Raw genomic sequence first — 22915 nt, forward strand, 5'->3', positions numbered from 1 at the left:
CTGGTCTCGAATCAGTCCAAAGTGTAAGTGTGTTTAGTGGGTTATTGAACCAATTCATTTGTCAACCATTCTGTTGCCGACCTGTTTTCATGTGTAAAAGGGTAAAATAAGACAAGCTCACTTCTAGGGTTGGAATGCAATACATGTGGGAAGTTCATTAGCTGCCAGTCAGGTTGTACTTCAAATCTGACGAAACATTTAAAGCTGCATGGCATCGTTGGGAACGAGTCGACCGTGTTTGATGTCTTGTGGTGTCCGAGCACGAGTGTGTCAGCCTGGGACAGCGCCGGCACATCACAAGCATCTACACTCTAAGAAGACTGAGATTTCACTCAAATATTTTTTTTACACACATCAGTGTGTGGATCATACGTTCAGTTCTAAGTTAACGGAACACCCCCCATATTTTAACTGGAATCGGAATTGATACAATTCAAATGATACCAAATCCTAGTCACTACCTTAGAACCCATGCCACCCAGCATCTGTTTTGGCCTTCTGTCTTTTTGAACCAAACTTAAATGTTTGTTCTAGTTTACGACTCTGAATGGCTTGGCAGACCCAAGATGTCCCTGACTACTCCCAGCTTCTGAGGTCTTCAACATCTAAAACGGCCCCATAGAAAAACTAAACAAACCTGATGTGCATAAATTCAGCTTCGACCCAATCGAAAATGCTGCAATACACCTGCACCTGCAGCAGCATGATGATCCGACAACAAGCACCCACATTGGGAAACAACAACAATATGATAATCAAGCAAAGTCAGAGAATCTCCAAAAATCATTTATATTAGAGGTGGGCGATTTGGACGAATGCATCCACAGTTGGTTTGCTGCAGCTAGTTTTTAGTCTTCTTTTAACCTTTTTTTTGTTTCACTCAATAACTGATTAACCTGTGAAAAAATGCCTGCCAACCGCCTGGGGGAAAAGGGCTCTGTGTTCAAGCTACCGGAGCAAGTTGACAAGAAGTGCGGCCCTTCCCCTCAGCTGAAGAATGGGAACAAATGTAAACTATACATGATTTCACAAACTGTCCATATTTTTCTGGGTGAAATCCACTTTATCATTGTGCGCTGAGGAGTGCAAGCATGAAGTGGAAGCGCTTGTCTAAAAATGTGTGCAGTATTGGTGCACACCTTGGCAGACATATCTGCAATCGTTGATTGATGGGCTGAAATTGGCTGGGTGGAAAATTTTAACATATCGCCCAACCGTAATTTATATGCTTCAAAGATTGGTTATATATTTTTATGTCCTGTTTCAACAGTAAAACTCTTTGTAGCTGAATGGACGACAGATAGACATCATTTTTTGGACAATAAATATTCCAATTTAATACATGACAAACAATCAAAGATACAGACACAAATTCCACATGTTTGATATTTTGAGTCACTTTTCCTTTCCTTACATTCACTTTGGAATATTTGTCACGAAAGGTGTTGTTTTCTTCAGTTTATTACTATGTTAGGGCCTTCGCCTTCCTTACAGGAATCTGCAGGGACAATGACAGAGAAAAAAATCAGTTCTGTCTGATATCACACATTTTGTTTTTATTCTTTAATCAGACAGGTTTTAAGTGAAGCACCTTTCTTGGGATCAAATTCGAAGTCAGGTTGTCCTGAGAAGCCAAGGCAGCTTGCCTGCTGCTTAAACTTTTCCAGGTCGGAGTCCTTCACGGTCTGCTCTTTGGCTGGAAAAAAAAAAAAAAAGATGTGTCTTGCATTGCATGTACTGTGTTGAATATAAAATGTGTTATTTTCTCTGTGTGACTTGTTTATTCCTACCCATCAAATAAAGAGCACGAGCGTTGACCGCTCCATCCATCTTAATCCTGCTTTCATAGTTCATAAAGCGAAAGTACTCTTTGAGGTCACTGACAGTAGAGTTGCCGCTGAAGACCAGACAGCCATCACAGCCTGGCAGCACATGGTACGCCATGGACATGTTGCCGACTGAGGACAGAATAAAGTCAGAACATTTTAATAAAACAATTCTATTAACATTCTTAACAGATACCGTGTATTTAGGCCTGAGATTGAAAACCTAAGATGATGTGTGATATATGTTCTGACATTGGGATTGTGTTACTGTCTGTTTGAGTCATGACTGTAAAGGTTGAAACAGAGTCTTCATACTGTACACACGTGTCTGGTTCTGTGTGACTTTTTTACATTTTGGCATTGAAAATAAAGATAATGAATTACGAATAAATGTTTAAAGTCAGTATTCCAAGTGTATAGTCATGGCGCTCCTTTGAGCTAATTGAACTAAATCGTCAGCATGCTAACATGTTGATGTTTAGCAGGTATAATGTTTACCATGTTCAACAGCAACACACATTTACATATATGAAAAACAACAATCATTGGTTCACTTCATACATAGAGAATATTTACTTTAAAATTTTGATCATAGTGTAATGAGTATGTGTTCAAATGTTTTATCAACTGTGTCTACTCTATATCTTCAAGTATCGTGTCAGATCAGGTAACTTACTATTCATTGTCGCAACATTGCCGTCCATAGTTAAACTGAATGTCATGCCATAGCAGGATCCATTTCTGAGAAAAGACAGAGCAGGAGTTGAGTTCATCTTCGTATTAAGGACTTCTTGTCCATCTTGGCTGAAAAAGTGAACACTCCTTCCACTGATGAAGACTACTACACTACTAAGAATACTGTTTTTAGGTTCTGAAAACAGTAGAACCCGAGCTCTGATTGTTTTGTAAAACTACTATGTCATGGTGAAGATGCTCAACCTTTAAGCCAACAGAGACAACCGACCGAGTCGCCAACAACTCTTCAGTTCAGGGCTGACAACTGACTTGTATTGTGGAGATATGTAAAATCAGCAAACTTGTTTATTTCTGTTGTCATTTTCAGCCATGACTGTCACAATGGTACAACCTATGTATAACATGAAAGGTACAATTTGTAAGAAAGTTGATGTTTGATTCTCATTCCCAACTCCGACCGACACGACCTACAATCCCACAGTGTATAAGATGAGTTGGGAATAATACAGTTTTCTCACAGACTGGGCCTTCAACTAACCACATTGTTTTGTTGGGTCACAGGTTATGTTGTTAAACAGAACAAACTGTTTTTGACTGGAACATCCGCCGAGTGGGAGTCAGTGTTACAGAAACGGAGAATCCCAACTGAGTAACAGCTGTTAAGCAAATCTAAGCGATCCAAACATCAGCCGTTCCTATCCTTCTCCATATTTGTTTTTGTGAAGTTAGACTCGTACTTCACCCTCTGAAGTATAATTCCAACCTCTGATTTATTTTTTTTCCAACCATATGATGACAGAAGCTATCGTGTTTTGTATATTTCCGGATGATGTTATCTCACAGCTTTTGCTCCTGATGAATGACGACTGATTTGTCGCTGGACGGTGATGCAGTGACGTTCATCCAGTAGCTCTCGCTTGCATTCAGGATGTCGTTAGATACGGCAGAATCGGTGTAACCCATGATTAAGTGTTTCATGCCGTGGAGCTGCAAATAGAAACAAAATCAGTAAGTAATAGAAAGGTTAAATAACTCTGAAAAAGAAATTGTACTCTTGTTCAATTAGTCTTTAATCAGATGGGTCATCTTTTGTATCATATCTTTGCAAAAATCTTTATCGATTTTAATAAAGGATGAGCGACACTGAAGAAAATGTAGTGACCTTCTTGAGGCAGAAAGAGGCCATCACTGATTTTAAAAAGGACCCATCTTTAGCAGTAAGGAGATAGTTTGGCTTTTTACAATCCAACCAGAAAACATAGCAGCTGACATCACAAATCCAGTTGCATATTTAATTGTGACATTTATTGTGGTAATTTGTGATGTGAACATTTTTATTGCATTGACATTTTAGGCCAAATTGCCCAGTCCTATGACTAAACATCTGGAAGACCAAAGTTTCAACACTTCCTGATCTAAACAAAGAATTGCAGCTTATTAATCTTTTTTTTTTTTGGCCTTGATATGACCTTATTGATAGATCAGCTGAAGACTTGACAGGAAACAGGATGACAGAGAGGGGGAGTGACATGGAGCAGAGGGCCCCAGGCCAGGAGTTGAACCCGGGTCTGCTGCAGCGAGGACAAAGCCTCTGTACATGGGACACCTGCTCTACCAACTGAGAAAAATGGCACCCCCATCTTATTTATCTTTTTAAAAAATGGATGATTCAAGCTTACTTAAATACAGTGCCAATGCTAACACATGACACCTCAAAAAAAGAGTTTCCCCCAAAATCTGAGCACTGCTTGAATGCCTTAGTGCTAATGCTAACCTGGAGGTGGAGGCAGGAATCAGAGGAGGGCTTACCATGGAGGGGTCCTCCAGAGACAAAGGGGTGACCAAGGGTTGGCATTCTTCAGGTGTCAGAGCCGAGACACTCAGAAACAGCCCCACAAACAAGAAGCAACTGCTGGACTGAAGATTCATGATGCTGCGGTTGGTCGGAATATAACTGAACACATACACCGAGTGGGACGTTTCTCTGCAGAGACCTCAGATGAAAGCTGCTTGACTGAGCCTCACTGAGCCTGTTAGCCTTTATAGAAGTCACTGTGACACTTACAGCACTCTAGATTTACATTGTTGGTTCAGAGTTGGGAGAGCAATATTTCACCATAAGCTTATCTATCTTTGGTCAAAGGGGATTTTAAGGTCTTCTGTGTAGGAGTTGCAGATAAGATAAACAGTAATTGATCCCCGGCGGTGAAATAATGCTGTCGAAGCCCAATGGTACAAGTCAGGATAGGTAAGCATAGAGAGTAAAGATACAAGATAATAAAGTTGTAGACCACTCACATAAGAACAAAACAGAAACTTCACAGGGGTATTTTGGGAAAAAATTCAACCAAAGTGAAAGGATAGAAGTTCATAACCTGTAGTTTTTTGCACACCTGAGAGTGAGAAAGGCTAAGACGTCGTGAACAAACATGGATGATTAAGTGTCCCATAGCTCAAATTATATTTGTTGTGTTTTTCCACCCTCTTTCGTGGAACATGTTAAGCACATTACAATCAAAATTTCTAAAAATGTAAAAAACTTTTCTATAGCCAATAATACATATATCTGCCCAATATTAGGTGTGTTAGTGTGATTAATAGCAGCAGAATCAACTTGTCTGGTGGTCTAATTAAAATATGCAGAATATAAACCAAGTCAAGGCAATGTTAATATGTTGATGAAGGTTCTCAGTCATCCAGGTCATGGTAAATTTAGGTGCTGTATCGTAGGCAGCTGAGGACGTGAGGTATCTGGACTGCAACACATTCTGATCTTTAATTCAACTCAGTTTAAATTTAATCTATTCCTCCTCCTTGTGTGAGTTAAGAAATGTAGACGGTGTAGGGCTCACAGCTCCAAAGGTTCCCGGAGCCAGTATTCAGCAGTGTGTGTGTTAGTAGAAGACAAGGCAACTATAGAGGACTAAAACAGAGTTTGACCTTCATGTCAGATGGAGGGAGATGTCTAAACGTGTACATTACCAGAAAAGGATAGAGGGATCATTTGGTCAATTTTAGGGTGCAAGGAGTGACAGCAGCAGAGTTAGGTGATGTACAGGAGATGAGCTGGGAGGCAGACCAACTCCTCTTTCGCCTATTGGATAGATGGACCCTCAATCCACCAAAGTGACCAATTAGAAGAAGTAGGTAGTTGCGGGCGAAGGGACATTAAAAAGGTCCGCACAGGCAGAGAAAGATGGGTGGTTACTTGTAGATTTCCTAGATCAAAGGCTCGAGAGGATTTCTGGTAGAGCAGAGGGCAAAGCCTTAGGCAGAACTTTGCCATTTATTGGGACACTGCGTGCGGCCGCACCGGTTCGGACGCAGGCTTGAGATCTGTTTCAATAAAGACTGCATTCCACCTAGCCTTGCCTCCGCAGATTCTTTTATCACCAAACTACACACTGACACCTTTGAGGAAGACAGCCCAGAAACAAGAAAGCGCTTGTCTAAAAATGCCTGCATTACTGGTGTACACCTTGGCGGACATATCTGCAATTGTCGATTGATGGGCTGATATTTGCCGGGTAGAAAATGTTAAAATATCGCCCAACACTTATTTATATGCTCCAAAGACTGGTCATATATTTTTCATGTCCCGTATCAACAGAAAAACCCTTTGTAGCTGAATGGACAACAGACAGACATCATTTTTTGGTCAATCAATATTCCCATTTAATACACGACAAAAGATCAAAGACTGAGATACAACTTCCACATGTTTGATGTTTTGAGTCACTTTTCTTTTCCTTACTTTCAATTTGTAAGATTTGTCACGAAAGGTGTTGTTTTCTTCAGTTTATTACTATGTTAGAGCCTTCGCCTTCCTTACAGGGATCTGCAGGGACAAAGACAGAGAAAGAAATCAGTTCTGTCTGATATCACACATTTTGTTTTTATTCTTTAATCACACAGGTTTTAAGTGAAGCACCTTTGTTGGGGTCAAATTCGAAGTCAGGTTCTCCTGAGAAGCCAAGACAGCTTGCCTGCTGCTTAAACTTTTCCAGGTCGGAGTCCTTCAGGGTCCGCTCTTTGGCTGAAAAAAAAAAGACGTGTCTTACATTGCATGTACTGTGTTGAATATAAAATGTGTTATTTTCTCTGTGTGACTTATTTGTTCCTACCCATCAAATAAAGAGAACGCGCGTTGACCACCTTGTCCACCTTAATACTGCTTTCATAGTTCATAACGCGAAAGTACTGGTCGAGGTCACTGATGGTAGAGTTGCCGCTGAGGACCACACAGCCATCACAGCCTGGCAGCACATGGTACAACACAGACGTGCTGCCGACTGAGGACAGAACAAAGTCAGAAAATTTGAATTAAACAATTCTATTCACATTCTAAAATATACTGTGTATTTAGGCCTGAGATTGAAAACCTAAGAAGATGTGCGATATATATTCTGACGTAGCTTGCTTTCTGGAAGTTAATATTACCTGTCACACATGGGATTGTGTTTGAGTAATGACTGTAACGGCTGAAAAACTCTACAAACAGTATACATGTGTCTGGTTCTGTGACTTTTTTACATTTTGGCTGTTGGATAAGAGATATGGATTTAGGAAAAAAGCTTTAAAGTCAGTATTCCACGTGTATAGTCACGGTGCTCCTTTGAGCTAAATGAGCTAAATTATCATCATGCTAACACGTTGATGTTAAGCAAGTATAATGTTTACCATGTTCAAAAGCTTATTTAACCTTCGTGAATATGCAAAAGACAAAACACAAATTTACAATATATGAAAACATCATTGTTTAATTTGTCAAAACATAGAGAATATTTACTTTAAAATATTCATCATTGTATAATGAGTATGTTTTTAAACGTTTTATGAACTGTGTCTACTCTTCATATCTTCGAGTTTCATGTCAGATCAGGTAACTTACCATTCACTGTAGCAGCGTTGCCGTCCATAATGTAATTTAGTGTCGTGCCAAAGCAGGTTCCATTTCTGAGTAAAGACAGGGCAGGAGTTGAGTTCAACTTCATATTAAAGTGAAACTCTCACCAAAATGCAACCTAGGCTTTTTTTGTGAATGTATATGAGTCAAACCTTCGTGTAAAAGCATAATTGTGACGAAAGAGGCCCTTTAAAGATCGACTGTATATCTTTCGTTTTGGCTCAAACTCATTTTCAATGGAAGTGCATGGGGTACTTTTACACTAGCATCAAAATCGCTATTTTTAAAACACTAAGAAGGCTTGACACAAAATGAAACTTTGCTCGTAGTATCACCAGGGTCTCTACACATGAACACGAGCATTGAGAACATTGTTTGTGTACACAGAGTTTACTAAAAAGAGAGTTTTTGAACAACTCACGTTAGCAGTGGCTTCTTCCTCTAGCCATCGTCATGGCAGCCCAGACGCACTCGGGGATCGACACGTCTGGGTAGAGTGTATGTGGTTCAGGTGAGCTATGTGTAGAGACCTAGAGTTTCACTTTAAGGACTTCTTGTCCATGTTGGCATTAAAGTGAACAGTGTGTTTGTGCAAGCAGCTACATACTGGTTTGTTGACATCGGTGTGTTCCGGTAGCTAGACCAAACTAGTCAATCCGTCGAGCGTGCGCTTAACAGGCTTAACAGGCTATTGTAAGGCTCATGGCTCATGACAGGCTGTAACATGGACATGTACATTATGAACAGAAACACGAAAATGCTGGAATACGTTTCCGTCTCCGCCAGTGAGGGAGTAAGCGCACACTCGACGGACTGTTTTAACTACTTTTTTATTCATTTTGAGTCATACACGCTACAGTGCTGTGTTGTAAGGTGTCTGCTGATGTTGCATAACTTTTGGTGTGAGATGTGGAGCATGTTAAGACGCTTAAAACACAGTGTAAAGTTCTGACCCCATGCTGTTAGCTGTCAATGCTAAATCTCCGTTCACGGAGCTCTGTAATGGTTGGACCAAATGTGTTCGCGTCTTCGGTACTGGCAAGTCAAGGGTAGCTTGAGCAATGAAGCTGCATGTTTAAATCGACCGAAGTTCTCCTTTACAGCCAACAGAGACAATACTTCTCTTGTGGAGGTACATGGAATAAGCAATCTTGTTTAATTCCTGTTGTTGTTTTCAGCCGTGACTGTCGCATTTTAAGATATCAAGTAAAACACAGTGGTGCAGCCTATGTACAGCATTTAAGGTACCGTTTGTAAGAAAGGTGATTGTTGATTCTCATTCCCAACTCCAACCGACACGACCTACAATCCCAAAGTGTGTCTGACGAGTTTGGAATGAAACAACTTCCTCACAGACTGGACCTTAAACAAATTACATTGTTTGGTTGGGTCACAGGTTATGTTGTAAAACAAAACCTGTTTTTGACTGGAACATCCGCTGTGTGGGAGTCAGTGTAACAAAGACGGAGAATGCCAACTGACTAACAGGATATAAGCGCGTCTAAGCGATCTGAACATCAACGGTTCCTATATTTGGTTGTGGGAAGTTTGACTCATATTTCATCCTCAGAAATTCAGGTTCCAAACTCTGTACCTCTCAAATATTTTTTCATGTTGTGTATTTGTGCGGTTGATGTTGCACTGTTATCTCACAGCTTGTGCTCCTGGTGTAAGACGACTGTTTTGTCGCTGGACGGTGATGCAGTGATGTTCATCCAGTAGCTTTCGCTTGCATTCAGGAGGTCATTATATAAGGCAGAATCGGTGTAACCCATAATTAAGTGTGTCAAGCCGTGGAGCTGCAAATAGACAAGAAATCAGTTAGTGACAAACATTAATAGAAGAAAGGCTGATTTCTTATTGCATTGACATTTTAGGCCAAATTGCCCAGTCCTATACTAAATATCTGGAAGTCCCAAGTTTCAGCACTTCCTGATCTAAACAAAGATCATGGCAAGTGGTTGCGTTGATAGGAAACAAGTCACAACTTGGAAAATGGTCTAAATTTATTTGTTTCATTGTGCAGTGTTGCATCTTCTGGGTTTGTCACGAATTGCAGCTTATTTATCTTCAAGAGAAATGGATGATTCAAGCTTACCTAAATGCAATGCTAATGCTAACACATGATGCGCAAAAAGAGTTTCCCCCAAAATCTGAGCACTGCTTCAATGCCTCAGTGCTAATGCTAACTCGGAGGTGGAGGCAGGAATCAGAGGAGGGCTTACCATGGAGGGGTCCTCCAGAGACAAAGGCGTGACCAAGGGTTGGCATTCTTCAGGTGTCAGAGCCGAGACACTCAGAAACAGCCCCAGAAACAAGAAGCAACTGCTGGACTGAAGATTCATGATGCTGCGGTTGGTTGGAATATAACTGAACACAGACACCGAGTGGGACGTTTGTCTGCAGAGACCTCAGATGAAAGCTGCTTGACTGAGCCTCACTGAGCCTGTCAGCCTTTATAGAAGTCGCTGTGACGGTTACAACCCTCTAGATTTACATTTTTGGTCCAGAGGTGGGAGAGCAATATTTAACCACAAGCTTATCTATCTTTGGTCAAAGGGGATTTTAAGGTCTTCTGTGTAGGAGTTGCAGGAGTTCATGAGATAAGATAAAGCTTTATTGATCGAATGAAATAATGTTGTTATAGCCCAATGGATACAAGTAAGGACAGACAAGCATAGCGAGTAAAGATACAAGATAATAAAGTTATATACCACTTAATTAAAAACAAAACAGAAACTTTTTGGGAAAAAATGAAACCAAAGTGAAAGGATGCACCTTATGGATTTATTTTAACAGATAACCGATAATTAACTACTTCTCAGTGCTGACACCGGTAAGTTAACTGGTAATGTCACATTTTCGCATTTTAAATAGAAGTTCATAAAATGTAGTCTTTTGCACACCTGAGGGTGACAAAGGCTAAGACATCGTGAACAAACATGGATGATTAAGTGTCCCATAGCTCAAATGATATTTGTTCTGTTAAAATATTTAAACTTTTTCCAACCTCTCTCGTGGAACATGTTTTGCAAATTACAATCATAATTTCTGAAAATGTAAAAAAATGTTTCTTCTTCTTCTTTTTTTTTTTTCTTCTTCTAGGAGTCAACTGTTTTTAAAAGGGCCTATACAATTGATCTACCCCTATACTGGAAACCAACTTTTAAGGTGCATACCACCACCTACTCTTCCTGTGTGTGAAGATGACGCACTTGTTAAGTTAATGCAAGAAATTTGGCCTTGTTTTATCCATTCATCGGCTATAATTTACGCTAAATAGCTAATAATACATATATCTGCCCAATATTAGGTGTGCTAGTGTGATTAATAGCAGCAGAAATTTGACTAGTGGTCTAATTAAGAATATGATCAGTTGAACATCATAGAGATGTTGTATCTATGTTAATATGTTGATGACGGTTCTCAGTCATCCACAACATGGTAAATCTAGGTGATGTATCATAGGCAGCTGAGGAAGCCTCTTGGATGAGAGGTGAAACGTCTTCAAGAAACTGAAACAAGTCCAGTTGCCTACGATACAGCACCTAGAATGTTAATATGGTACACAAGGTAAATATATTTTGCCACATAATGGAATAGTATATGATATCAGATATGTGTAGTGATAAAAAGTAGTATATTTAGTACATTATATAAAGTGTAGTCAAGTAATATGAATCAGAGTCAAATAGACACTGTTTTTGTATCAATCATTCACTGATTTGTTGAGTTGACCTTGGCCATAAATACACTGAGTATACAGGACAGCACACAGCTGCTTCAGTCCAGCTGAAACCCAGACTGTTTCTGTGTCAAGTCCACTCAGTTATTTACTGGCAACAAATGCTACATTCAAGCTCGGCATGTTAATCATTATTCGATTAATCAGGGTTAAGAATTTACCAAATTAAAAATGTCTTAATCGACAATCAAAGGCAGACACAAATACATCAAAGAGTATCTTACAGTAACAGATTACAGATACTTTTTTTAAAAAGATATATCCAAATAAAACACAAAATACTGGTGTGAGAAAATGCATTTAATTAAAACACAATTTGTCATTTAAGAAAATACATTTACAAAATACATTTTAGCCATTTAGTCGCCTCTGTATGGGTTGCATTCTGTCTTCAGTTCTTGAAAAACTTGACAGATGTGAGCCTTGTAATTAAAATGTAGTCATTATTTCGTGTTATTTCATTTAAAATTCAATTTATGTTTACAATATCTGTTGTTATAACTCCAAATGTAGCTTTGATTTAACATCAAACTTAGATCATGTCAGTGGTTAAAACAGTTTTTTAATTTTAGCCCTATGCAAAATTACGCCTAGAATATAAAAGTTCATAGAATCATAAATACGAATTAATAAACTATATGAACAGGATGAGTTCATAAGTAGAAACAGGATTTCATGGTTAAGTTCATGTATTGAGTTTTTTACATGAGGTAAAATGTATTTTGTTTTTTTAAATACTAAGTTTCTGATGATGGAAATGTTTTAAGGATATTTTATTTTGAATGCAAGGAGAAAAGGTAGTCTGATGTATAACTTTGCATCACGTTTATTTTCTGAGCCAATGAGATGTAAGTTGAAAGTTGGGTCGGGTTAAAAGGTCGAGAGGAAGTGATGGAAACAAAGCGAGACGACATGTTGAGATATGCTCCGCACAGCTATAGTTTTATGTGGACAACACGTCCAGTTAAGCATTACTACTATAAATGTTTGTAGATGAATGACAAGTGTCTCTTACAGAAACACTGTTCAGCGGTGTAGTTGTTTTCTGTTAAGTTAATTTGGAGAACTTGGAATTAGCCAGTGAAGTGCATCAGGAAGCTAACGCGGCTAGTGCTAGTTTATTCGTCACAGACTTCAGGTGTAGCCTGCTCGGACACATTGGATATACGTTGTCTGGACTGCTAAGTTAAGTATACTGAGACCAAGGGACTGAAGTATCCAGCAGACAGCAAAGAACTCCGGTCACCAGAGTGAAACGTACCACTACAGATGTCAGTTGGCCGATCATTGCATCTAGGTGTTCAGGTTCAGTTCTGTTTGATGCCTCCACATCCAATAGCTCTGCTGAGTCTATCATTAGGGCTGTTGGCGACGTGTTGTCAAAGATAGAGAGACCGTCAGGGAAGAACAGTAGTTATCACTGCCTCCGGATGTCTTCTGGCACAACACCTGCTGAAGAAGAGGCATTGGAGCATTGCCTTGAACAGGCTTGTTTGATGGTTGAGGAGAGCGACTGCTCAGACAGAGAAAAGTGTAGACTATGGAGTGTCTAAGAGGACCTGCTCTAGCCGTAGTGAAAGCAATACGGACAGCTGAGGCCGATGGTACCCCTTTTAAATGCTTGGATGCTATTGAGAGTGCATTTGGTACAGCTTAGTCAGGTGAAGACCTATACTTCGAGTTCAGGTTTTTGCAGCAAGAGAAAGATGAAAAACTTTCTGATTTCCTGAGGAATATGCAGCTGCTAGAGTCAAGCTTAGCATGTCTGTCCATAAAGTGCACGTCAACAAGGATGTAGACAGTCGACAGACTGAGATACAGACATTGAAAGCAGATATGAAAAAGTTGAAATCAATGTTCACTTCTATGAACGCAAAGTCGTTTGAAGAAGTGGCTGAGGACAAAGGGCTTTGTTCAGTTATCCAGGGCCCCGTGTCAGAAACTGTGAAAACGCAGAAGTAGCCGCACTGAAGAACCTACCACAGAATCAACAGAGCACAAATTTCCCAACACTGTTCCGACTGGAAGGACTATGTCTAGAGCTGACTCATTGCATACTAACATAGGGAAATGGTTCACATCAGCCTCTGAACTGGACACTATCATGGGCTGCAACAGCACTCCTTCTGGAAGTGGAGCCGTGGGCAAAGCATCCAGCATCAGATGGATGGCCCGATGGCTTCTCTAACGCCACCTGACACTCAGCACGACAGTCACCGCCAGCAGGTAATGTCAGGGCCCATCCACTACTATGAATAGGTTCAGCAGCTTCGATACCCAAAGTCTATCTATCCCTGCTGTCTCTTTAGAGATTTTCGCCAGGCGCTTGAAGAGTCTGGCATTGGTGCCCAGGATAACAGGAATCTGGTCTGGAGTTCAAGGGCCAGGACAGATTAGTGTTAAGGCAGAGAGGGATTCTTTGGATCCAATGAAATTTTCTGGGAACTAAAGATCCATGACTACGTAGCCAAGGTATGGATAGCTGGTCTCACCTAAGCCCCAGATGGCTGGGCCGGACACAGGATGGATTTTAACATCTGACAAATGTCGCCTGTACCATTCCTCAAAGATGATTGTGACTTGTGAGCCTCTGTTTAATACAGCGTCTCACTCTGTTTAATACAGCGTCTCACTGATGGCCATTCACTCTCAAGTACACAACAGAGGGTGGATCAATTAGCCCTTTCGGAATATCCCTGCCTCCTACTGAAGTCACTTCACATTTCTTGACTGAGCAGATAATGTCAGGACTTGTGTTTCCTAAGCTATGTGACTGTACCTCTTTGGCTTAATCCACTTCATCATTGTGCACTGAGGAGTGCAAGAATGAAGTGGAAGTGCTTGTCTAAAAATGTGTGCAGTGCTGGTGCACACCTTGGCAGACATATCTGCAATTGTTGATTAATGGGCTGACATTGGCAAAGTGGAACATTGTAACATATAATCTATATGCTCCAGAGACCGGTCATGTATTTCTGTGTTCTGTATCAACAGTAAAACCCTTTGTAGCTGAATGGACAACAGATAGACATCATTTTTAGCTCAATCAATATTCCACTTTAATACATGACAATCAATCAAAGATACAGATACAAATTCCACATGTTTGATGTTTTGAGTCACTTTTCCTTTCCTTACTTTTATTTTGGAATATTTGTCACGAAAGGTGTTGTTTTCTTCAGTTTAATACCATGTTAGAGCCTTCGCCTTCCTTACAGAGATCTGCAGGGACAAAGACAGAAAAAGAAATCAGTTATGTCTGATATCACACATTTAGTTTTTATTCTTTAATCAGACAGGTTTTAAGTGAAGCACCTGTCTTGGGGTCAAAATCGAAGTCAGGTTCTCCTGAGAAGCCAAGGCAGCTTGCCTGCTGCTTAAACTTTTCCAGGTCGGAGTCCTTCACGGTCCGCTCTTTGGCTGGAAAAAAAAAAAAAAGATGTGTCTTGCATTGCATGTACTGTGTTGAATATAAAATGTGTTATTTTCTCTTTGTGACTTGTTTGTTCCTACCCATCAAATAAAAAACACGAGCGTTGACCATGTTGTCCGTCTTAATACTGCTTTCATAGTTCATATAGCCAAAGTACTGGTTAAGGTCTTTGACGGTAGAGTTGCCACTGAGGACCACACAGCCATCACAGCCTGGCAGCACATGGTACTCCGCGGACATGTTGCCGACTGAGGACAGAACAAAGTCAGAAAATTTGAATACAACTATTCTATTCACATTCTTAACAGATACCATGTATTTAGGCCAGAGATTGAAAACCTAAGAAGATGTGCGATATATGTTATGACACAGGGATTGTGTTACTGTCTGTTTAAGTCATGACTGAAAGAGTTGAAACAGAGTCTTCATACTGTACACATGTGTCTGGTTCTGTGTGACTTTTTTACATTTCCACGTTGAAAATAAAGATATGGATTTAGGAAAAAAGCTTTAAAGTCAGTATTTCGCTAAATGAGCTAAATCATCAGCATGCAAACATGTTGATGTTCAGCAAGTATAATGTTTACCATGTATAACAGCAACACAAATTTACAATATATGAAAAACAGCAATCATTGGTTCACTTGTGAATATATTAAGAATATTTAATATAATATTTAAAATATTGATCAAAGTGTAATGAGTATGTTTTCAAAGTTTTATGAACTGTGTCTACTCTTCATATCTTTTGAGTATCATGTCAGATCAGGTAACTTACCATTCACTGTCACAACATTGCCGTCAATAGTGAAGCTGACTGTCATGCCATAGCAGATTCCATTTCTGAGAAAAGACAGAGCAGGAGTTGAGTTCATCTTTGTATTAAGGACTTCTAGTCCATGTTGGCTTAAAAAGTGAAGACTCCTTCCACTGATGAAGACTACTACACTATACAACTACATTACACTATATGTATTTAGGTTCTGAAAACAGTAGAACCTGAGCTCTGACTGTTTTGTTAAACTACTATTTCAAAGTGAAGATGCTCAACCTTTAAGCCAACAGAGACAACAGACCGAGTCGCCAACAACTCTTCAGTTCAGGGCTGACAACTGACTTGTATTGTGGAGATATGTGAAATCAGCAAACTTGTTTATTTCTGTTGTCATTTTCAGCCATGACTGTCACAGTGGTACAACCTATGTACAACATTAAAGTTAACGTTTGATTTTCATTCCCAACACAAGTGTATCTGATGAGTTGGGAATGAAACAACTTCCTCACCAACTGGTACTTAAACTAACTACATTGTTTTGTTGGGTCACAGGTTGTGTTGTAAAACAGAACCCGCTTAGGACTGGAACATCCACCGTGTGGGAGTCAGTGTTACAAAGACTGAGAACTGACTAACAGTATATAAGCGAGTCTAAGCGATCCGAACATCAGCGGTTCCTATCCTTCTCCGCATTTGGTTTTGGGAAGTTAGACTCGTACTTCATCCTCAGAAGTATAACTCCAACCTCTGATTCATTTATTTTTTCAACCAAATGATGACATAAGATTTCGTGTTGTGTATTTGTGCATTTGATGTTATCTCACAGCTTGTGCTCCTGATGACAGACGAGTGTTTTGTCGCTTGAGGGTGAGGCAGTGATGTTCATCCAGTAGCTGTCACTCGCATTCAGGAGTTCATTATAAACGGCAGAATCAGTGTAACCCGTGATGAAGTGTGTCATGCCGTGGAGCTGAAAACAAACACAAAATCAGTTAGTGACAAACATTAATAGAAGCAAAGGCTGAGTTTCTCCAAGTACTCTTCTTCAATTAGTCTTTAATCAGATGGTTCATCTTTTGAATCATATCTTTGCTAAACTTTTTTCAGATTTTAATGAAGGATGAGCGACACTGAAGAAAATGTAGTGACATTCTTGAGGCAGAAAGAGAACATTGCTGTTTTGAAAAAGGACCCGCATCTTTAGCATGAAGGAGATAGTTTGGGGTTTTACAATCCGCCCAGGAAACATCGCAGCCGACATCACAAATCCAGTTGCATATTTAAATGTGAGTATCCTATTAGTAATCCAAAGCAAAAGTCAAATCTCCAATTTTTAAAGATTTGGTTTGGACATCTTTTGTGGTAATTTGTGATGTAAACGTTTTGATTGCAATGACATTTGAGGCCAAATTGCCCAGTCTTATGACTAAACATCAGGAAAACCAAAGTTTCAGCACTTCCTGATCTATACAAAGATCATAGCAAGTGGTTGCCTTGATAGGAAACAAGTCACGACTTGGAAAATGGGTTAAATATCTTTGTATCATTGTGCATTGTTGTACCCTCTGGATTTGTCACAAATTGAAGCTTATTTATCTTTAAGAGAAATGGATGATTCAAGCTTACTTAAATGCAATGCTAACGCTAACACGTGACACGCACAAAAATGGTTTTCCCCAAAATCTGAGCACTGATTGAATGCCTCAGTGCTAATGCTAACCTGGAGGTGGAGGCAGGAATCAGAGAAGGGCTTACCATGGAGGGGTCCTCCAGAGACAAAGGCGTGACCAAGGGTTGGCATTCTTCAGGTGTCAGAGTCGAGACACTCAGAAACAGCCCCAGAAACAAGAAGCAACTGCTGAACTGAAGATTCATGATGCTGCGGTTGGTTGGAATATAACTGAACACAAACAGAGAGTGGGACGTTTGTCTGCAGAGACCTCAGATGGAAGCTGTGTGACTGAGCCTCACTGAGACTGTCAGCCTTTATAGAAGTCGCTGTGACGCTTACAACCCTCTAGATTTACATTTTTGGTCCAGAGTTGGGAGAGCAATATTTAACCACAAGCTTATCTATCTTTGGTCAAAGGGGATTTTAAGGTCTTCTGTGTAGGAGTTGCAGGAGTTCATAAGATAAGATAAAGCTTTATTGATCCCCAGCGGTTAAATAATGTTGTTATAACCCAATGGTACAAGTAAGGACAGAGGAGCATAGAGAGTAAAGATACAAGATAATAACTTTATATACCACTTAACAGAACAGAAACTTTGAAAAGAGTATTTGGAGGACTAAATTAAACCAAAATGAAAGGATGCACGTTATGGATTTATTTGAACAGATAACCGATAATTACCTGCTTCTCAGTGCTGATACTGGTAAGTTAATTGGTGATGTCACATTTTTGCATTTTAAATAGAAGTTCATAACCTGTAGTTTTTTGCACACCTGAGGGTTTGAAAGGCGTAGTGAACAAACATGAATGATCATTACTTTTTTCAACCTCTCTCATGGAACATGTTTTGCAATCACAATTACAATCATCATTTCTGAAAATGTAAAAAACATCCAGACCAATGACAACATGTTTTAGCTGTCTAGTCTACACTGTGTGGCTCTACCCAGAAGTCTTCTTCTTCTTCTTCTTCCTCTTCTTCTTCTTCTTCTCCCTTTCTCTATTGGGAGATTGCAAACGAAGAGTCAACTCTTTTTAACAGGGACGATATTGATTATAAGTAATCAGGGGGATACATTTGCAGTAAAAAAAAACAATATCAGTGTCAAAGCTGAGAATAACCAGTGGTGGAATGTAACTAACTACAATTAACTCAATTGTGAGGTACTAGTATATCCAGTTTCTGCTACTTTATACTTGCACCCAGAGCCAAAGTATTGCACTGACACTGTTAAGCAATGAATGCTGAATATTTGGCCCAAAAAATCTATCTACCCCTACTGGAAACCCACTTTTTAAGGTGCATACCACCACCTACAGTAACTGTTCCTGTGTGTGAAGATGCTGCATTTGTTAAGTCAATACGAGCAATTTGGTTTTGTTTCATCCATTCATCGCCTATAATGTACAATAAATAACCATTGATACATATATCTGCCCAATATTAGGTGTGCTAGTGCGATTAATAGCAGCAGAATCAACTTGTCTGGTGGTCTAATTAAAAATATGATCAACTGAACATTTTTGAGATGTTGTATCCATGTTGATATGTTGATGAAGGTTCGAAGTCATGCAGGTGAGGCAAATCTAGTTGCTGTATCATAGGCAGCTGAGGAAGCCTCTTGGATGAGAGGCCAATCGAAACAAGATCAGTTGCATACGATACAGCACCTAGAATGTTAATATGGTATATTAAAATACATTATGCTACATAATATTATCCTATATGATATGAGACATATTAAAGATTGCGTGTAGTGATAAACAGTAGTATATTTAGTACATTATATAAAGTGTAGTCAAGTAATATGAATCAGAGTCATACAAACACTGTTTTTGTATCAATCATTCACTGATTTGTTGAGTTTACCTTGGCCACAAATACACTGAGTATACAGGACAACAGACAGCTGCTTTAGTCCAGCTGAAACCCAGACTGGTCTGTGTCACGTCCACTCAGTTATTTACTGGGGTTCTGGCTACAAATGCTGCATTCAAACTCGGCATGTTTATCATTATTCGATTAATCAGGGTTGAGAATTTACCCAATTAAAAATGTCTTAATCGACAATCAGAGACAGACACAAATACATCAAAGAGTATCTTACAGTAACAGATTACAGATGCTTGTTTTTCTTAGATATATCCAAATTAAACACAAAATACCTGTGTGAGAAAATGTATTATGTATTGTAATTAAAACACAATTTGTCACTTAAGAAAATACATTTACAAAATAAATTTTAGCCATTTAGTCGCCTCTGTATGGGTTGGATTTTGTCTGTGGTTCGTGAAAAACACAACAGATGCCATTGTTTCATGTTATTTCATAAAATATTTAAATTACCTTATGTTAACTGTATCTGTTGTTTTAACTCCAAATGTAACTGACTCTGATTTAACATCAAACTTAGATCATGTCAGTGGTTGAAACAGTTTTCTAAGAAGGTTCAACCTGTTTCCTATGTTATAACTCTCTGCAGCTTCCTCCTCCTCCTCCTTCTCTCTTTTCATTCAGGCTGCCCTCTAATGGACCACAAGCTCCCTGGGAACATCTACCTCTCCTGGCTCCCCCTCTCCTCTGTTTCACTATCTCCTTATATATGAATATCTATTCTATTCTGTTTTCCTGTACGTCCTGTTAGAGGGATCCCTCCTCTGTAGCTCCCCGCCCCTCACTCAACTCAAGGGTCTAAGGACAGAAGATGTTGTTTGCTGCGCAGTTTGTAAATGAACCAAATGTGATTGTCTATGTAAATAAAACTGTTTTGATTTGATTTTGTTTAGATTCAAAAAAGGAAATCATACAATTTTGTCTGATTCTTAAAAGAAATGACACACATTTATCTCCTTACTCTGTATCTTACAGTGCCGTAATTGAGATTAAACAGTAGAAAAGACAGTAGAAATGAAGGTAAAGCATACAGCCAAAGCAGCTCTACCTGGTACATACACTAACTGTCAAATCAAACATCCACACGAGCAGGCTCCTCTAGCTTTTGGTTGCACAAGCTAATTCACTTAATAAATATTCTGTGCTAAGTTCCACCTCAGTACTAAGCAGTGTAACTCCTTTACATTTGTCAAGTGACATATTAAAACTTTTTCAGAATCATTATATCATTTATACATATTAAAACTTTTTCAGAATCATTTATAAAGTTAATTTGTTATTGTGTCAGTTTGTTGTAGTTATAGACTAGTTTAAAAACTATCCAAAACTATCTGATTTTGCTTTGACCTCATTTGCATGGTGCATTTTTAATTTATATTGTGATATCTATGATGAACTGTCATTTGAAGTATTCAGAGTTCACAGAATTCAGTTAGCTTACACATTCACTTCCCACATAAAAAAACAAGCATGTAGTGTGATAATGAATGTACAGTGTTACACTGTCTGTAGGCAGACTGGTATTTCGACATGTGCCTCAGTTTAAGTGATTTTCCAGTTTGTGTTGTAAACACATTTTTTTTTAAACGTAGCATTATGTCTATTTTTAAATGTGAACCTCACAGTAAACCTCCCAGAAGGATTTCTATCTGATTTTGTGGTCCGCAGTGGAAGTGTGTGCGTGTGTGTGTGCACAGTGCAAGGGGCTGGGGTTTTTTTTCTTTTTTTTTTTAAGTATGCATATGCACGAATGCATGTTCATCTCCAAGTGTGCAGACGATAGACCTTTCACACATAAATCTGAGAGCTTAAAAATACTACAGATGGTGATGACCTTAAATGCAACAATACAACAATTTAAGACCATTATAAAAAAAAAAAACTTTCAACAGTGTGATGTAAAGTTCAGCTTTACAATATTCATCTTAACTGTAGGATTAATCTCCCACCGTGGAAGGGCCACAGATTATTGATAAAACAGCTTCTAACTCATATTGCTCTCTGCTTTACCACAAAGTAGACGTTTTTTTTTTTTTTTTCCAAGAAACTACTCACTCATGTGTCACTGTCCAGGTTGAATGACCAGGGTCAGAAATGTGTACAAAGAGTTCTGAGAAACTGTGGCCCATATGTAATCATATCTTATCGGGGAATCAATCAGACTTTGGCATTTATTAGATTTGTGTCTGTTTTCGCCTGGGAGACAGGAAGCAGGCGCAACATTTTATGGAAATCTTTGCTACTATAGATTAATAAAGATGGACTGAAAACCACGAATGGGGAGGAAAGGTTCACATGGTCTTTACAGTTCCCTGATTCTCGTGGAGACTATTTTGGACTCGGTCCAGATTCTTTGCGGTATTCACAGCTGTAGGGGTGGCCCAAGAAATAAACAGGATACACGTCATCCACAGAGTGTGCCCGTGGGAGGAGAGGAGTTTCCTGTCTGTGAGGAATGCTGGCCATCATGCCATGCCCATAGCCACTCTGTGGTTGCCCATTGTCCAAGTTGGTTACACCAAATTTGACAAAAAGAGCTGAAAGTGACTTCTTCTCACCTTTTGAGGATTATACACTGTTGCTGTGTTGAAATTAATCATTTAAATTTGGCATCCAGAAATGAAAGCATTTTAACATCCATCCAACAAACCAGCATCCATCAACACAGATGAACAGTCAAATGCAAGAGTACCACCCCGTGTTTTTGTTAAACCCTCAAGCATTGCGGTTGTTGTCGCAGTTGGACATCATAGTGGAAAAACTCATCGCTCATTGAGTTTCCTGCACATTTACAAGAAAAACAATATTTCCCATAACAAAGAGAAGCACTGATGTCTGACATTTTCTGGTAACCCAACCAGAAGCATTGGATTTGAAAACCCTGTAACCCTCACCCTAACACTATCAATCCGCAACGTATCAGCAATATTAAATGGATCTGTGGTGTTTACTTCAAGCTGTATACACAACAGATACAAACAAGTAATAGCACTTAAATCATAGTGCTGTATATACAGTAGGCAGATCTCGTGGGACACAGTCAGAGAACTGATACTGAATCTAACAGAGATCTTAAGGGATGCCACGGTGACATCATTTTTCCATTGGTTGATAAACTCGTGACAACACCATTGTTATCGATTAGACAATATGCTGCAGCATCACATTAAAAGCAGTTAGCTTGAATTACAAAGTGGTCACAGGAAATGCAATGTGTTCAGTCCGTTTAGCTCGTTCAACAATCTGGGTATTCAAAACAAGGCAAAGGTAAGGCACATTTTTAGCGCTTAATTGCAGCAAATTAATTGTGAATATTTTACAGTCTCTGGAAACAAGATGGAGTTATTAGATGAAAAGCTGCAAACCTCCAAACCTCAATTTTACCCCATTCCCTTTACGCATTGGGCTCAGATTGGCCAACGAGGAGCTTTTCTTTTTCTTAGCAACAACAAATCCCCTACCATTGTCTCATCAATCAACTCTTGTGATGTGAAAAGTGATATGTGACTCCCGCCTCTCTGGGACATGAGTTTGTAATTGTACGTTCTGTTGTCAGACTAAATCTTATTAAGGAAGTAAGACCAACGGTGGGAGCATTGGGCAATAGTCTAATTGGTGTATGTCTATTACTGTATAAATCCAACGCACTGTTTTTCACAAGACTTTTGTAAGCATATGATAAAATGGTTTTCTTTCACTGTAGCTCCAGAGAGTAACACTTCAGGTATAACCCTCTTCTTACAGAGGATCTTTCCACAACAGCACCTTCACTGCTCCCCTTGTGTCAGGTTTCGCTCCATGAAGTGTTCGTGCCAACCACAAAAGGTTTTACTGCTCAGTCACATGGATTATTCCCTTGCAATTGGATTATGAGTATAGAGCAAGTCCTCAGTCTGAAGAGGCACATTAGAGAATGGCTCTCCTGTGCCCCAATAACATTAGTGCTGCACAGAGCCGCCAATTAAGA

The 22915-nt window shown here is 39.3% G+C and overlaps 3 protein-coding genes across 5 annotated transcripts; all 3 read right to left on the minus strand.

Moving 5' to 3' along the window:
• Window positions 1–1310: 1310 nt before the first annotated feature.
• On the minus strand, window positions 1311–4552 carry LOC115580779 (uncharacterized). Its single transcript, XM_030415423.1, has 6 exons — window positions 4332–4552; window positions 3364–3509; window positions 2503–2567; window positions 1791–1958; window positions 1592–1696; window positions 1311–1498 (listed from the first exon to the last, which is right to left on the minus strand). Exons 1-6 carry the CDS (start codon window positions 4449–4451, stop codon window positions 1455–1457), a joined length of 648 nt encoding a protein of 215 aa, XP_030271283.1. The 5' UTR covers window positions 4452–4552; the 3' UTR covers window positions 1311–1454.
• Window positions 4553–6172: 1620 nt separating this feature from the next.
• Window positions 6173–9867, minus strand: LOC115580778 (uncharacterized). Its single transcript, XM_030415422.1, has 6 exons — window positions 9654–9867; window positions 9082–9227; window positions 7414–7478; window positions 6647–6814; window positions 6454–6558; window positions 6173–6360 (listed from the first exon to the last, which is right to left on the minus strand). Exons 1-6 carry the CDS (start codon window positions 9771–9773, stop codon window positions 6317–6319), a joined length of 648 nt encoding a protein of 215 aa, XP_030271282.1. The 5' UTR covers window positions 9774–9867; the 3' UTR covers window positions 6173–6316.
• A 1588-nt stretch (window positions 9868–11455) lies between these two features.
• LOC115580777 (uncharacterized) lies at window positions 11456–17384 on the minus strand. Of its 3 annotated transcripts, none has more exons than XM_030415420.1 (7): window positions 17137–17384; window positions 16206–16351; window positions 15385–15449; window positions 14687–14854; window positions 14489–14593; window positions 14312–14395; window positions 11456–12622 (listed from the first exon to the last, which is right to left on the minus strand). In XM_030415420.1, the coding sequence occupies exons 1-6, from the start codon at window positions 17254–17256 to the stop codon at window positions 14352–14354; spliced, it is 648 nt and encodes a 215-aa protein (XP_030271280.1). In that variant the 5' UTR covers window positions 17257–17384; the 3' UTR covers window positions 11456–12622; window positions 14312–14351. The 3 variants fall into 3 exon arrangements, with proteins under 3 accessions (XP_030271280.1, XP_030271279.1, XP_030271278.1); XM_030415419.1 differs by having other exon boundaries at window positions 11456–12625; XM_030415418.1 differs by lacking the exon at window positions 11456–12622 and having other exon boundaries at window positions 14208–14395.
• Between the last annotated feature and the right edge of the window lie 5531 nt (window positions 17385–22915).

Source organism: Sparus aurata, chromosome 4, assembly GCF_900880675.1.
Source record: "Sparus aurata chromosome 4, fSpaAur1.1, whole genome shotgun sequence".
In the NCBI taxonomy this organism is placed as follows: domain Eukaryota; kingdom Metazoa; phylum Chordata; class Actinopteri; order Spariformes; family Sparidae; genus Sparus; species Sparus aurata.

Bases quoted from the DNA above. Each gene is read 5' to 3' on its own strand.
- LOC115580779 (XM_030415423.1), bottom strand. From the start codon at position 4,451: ATGAATCTTCAGTCCAGCAGTTGCTTCTTGTTTGTGGGGCTGTTTCTG. The intron at 2,568-3,363 runs GTGAGATAACAT...GTCTTTTCTCAG, and splicing joins ATTCATCAGGAGCAAAAGCT to AAATGGATCCTGCTATGGCA. The intron at 1,959-2,502 runs GTAAGTTACCTG...TTCTGTCCTCAG, and splicing joins CAATGTTGCGACAATGAATA to TCGGCAACATGTCCATGGCG.
- LOC115580777 (XM_030415420.1), bottom strand. From the start codon at position 17,256: ATGAATCTTCAGTTCAGCAGTTGCTTCTTGTTTCTGGGGCTGTTTCTG. The intron at 15,450-16,205 runs GTGAGATAACAT...GTCTTTTCTCAG, and splicing joins TGTCATCAGGAGCACAAGCT to AAATGGAATCTGCTATGGCA. The intron at 14,855-15,384 runs GTAAGTTACCTG...TTCTGTCCTCAG, and splicing joins CAATGTTGTGACAGTGAATG to TCGGCAACATGTCCGCGGAG.
- LOC115580778 (XM_030415422.1), bottom strand. From the start codon at position 9,773: ATGAATCTTCAGTCCAGCAGTTGCTTCTTGTTTCTGGGGCTGTTTCTG. The intron at 9,228-9,653 runs GTAAGCCCTCCT...GTCTATTTGCAG, and splicing joins CTCTGGAGGACCCCTCCATG to CTCCACGGCTTGACACACTT. The intron at 6,559-6,646 runs GTAGGAACAAAT...TTTTTTTTTCAG, and splicing joins GCGTTCTCTTTATTTGATGG to CCAAAGAGCGGACCCTGAAG.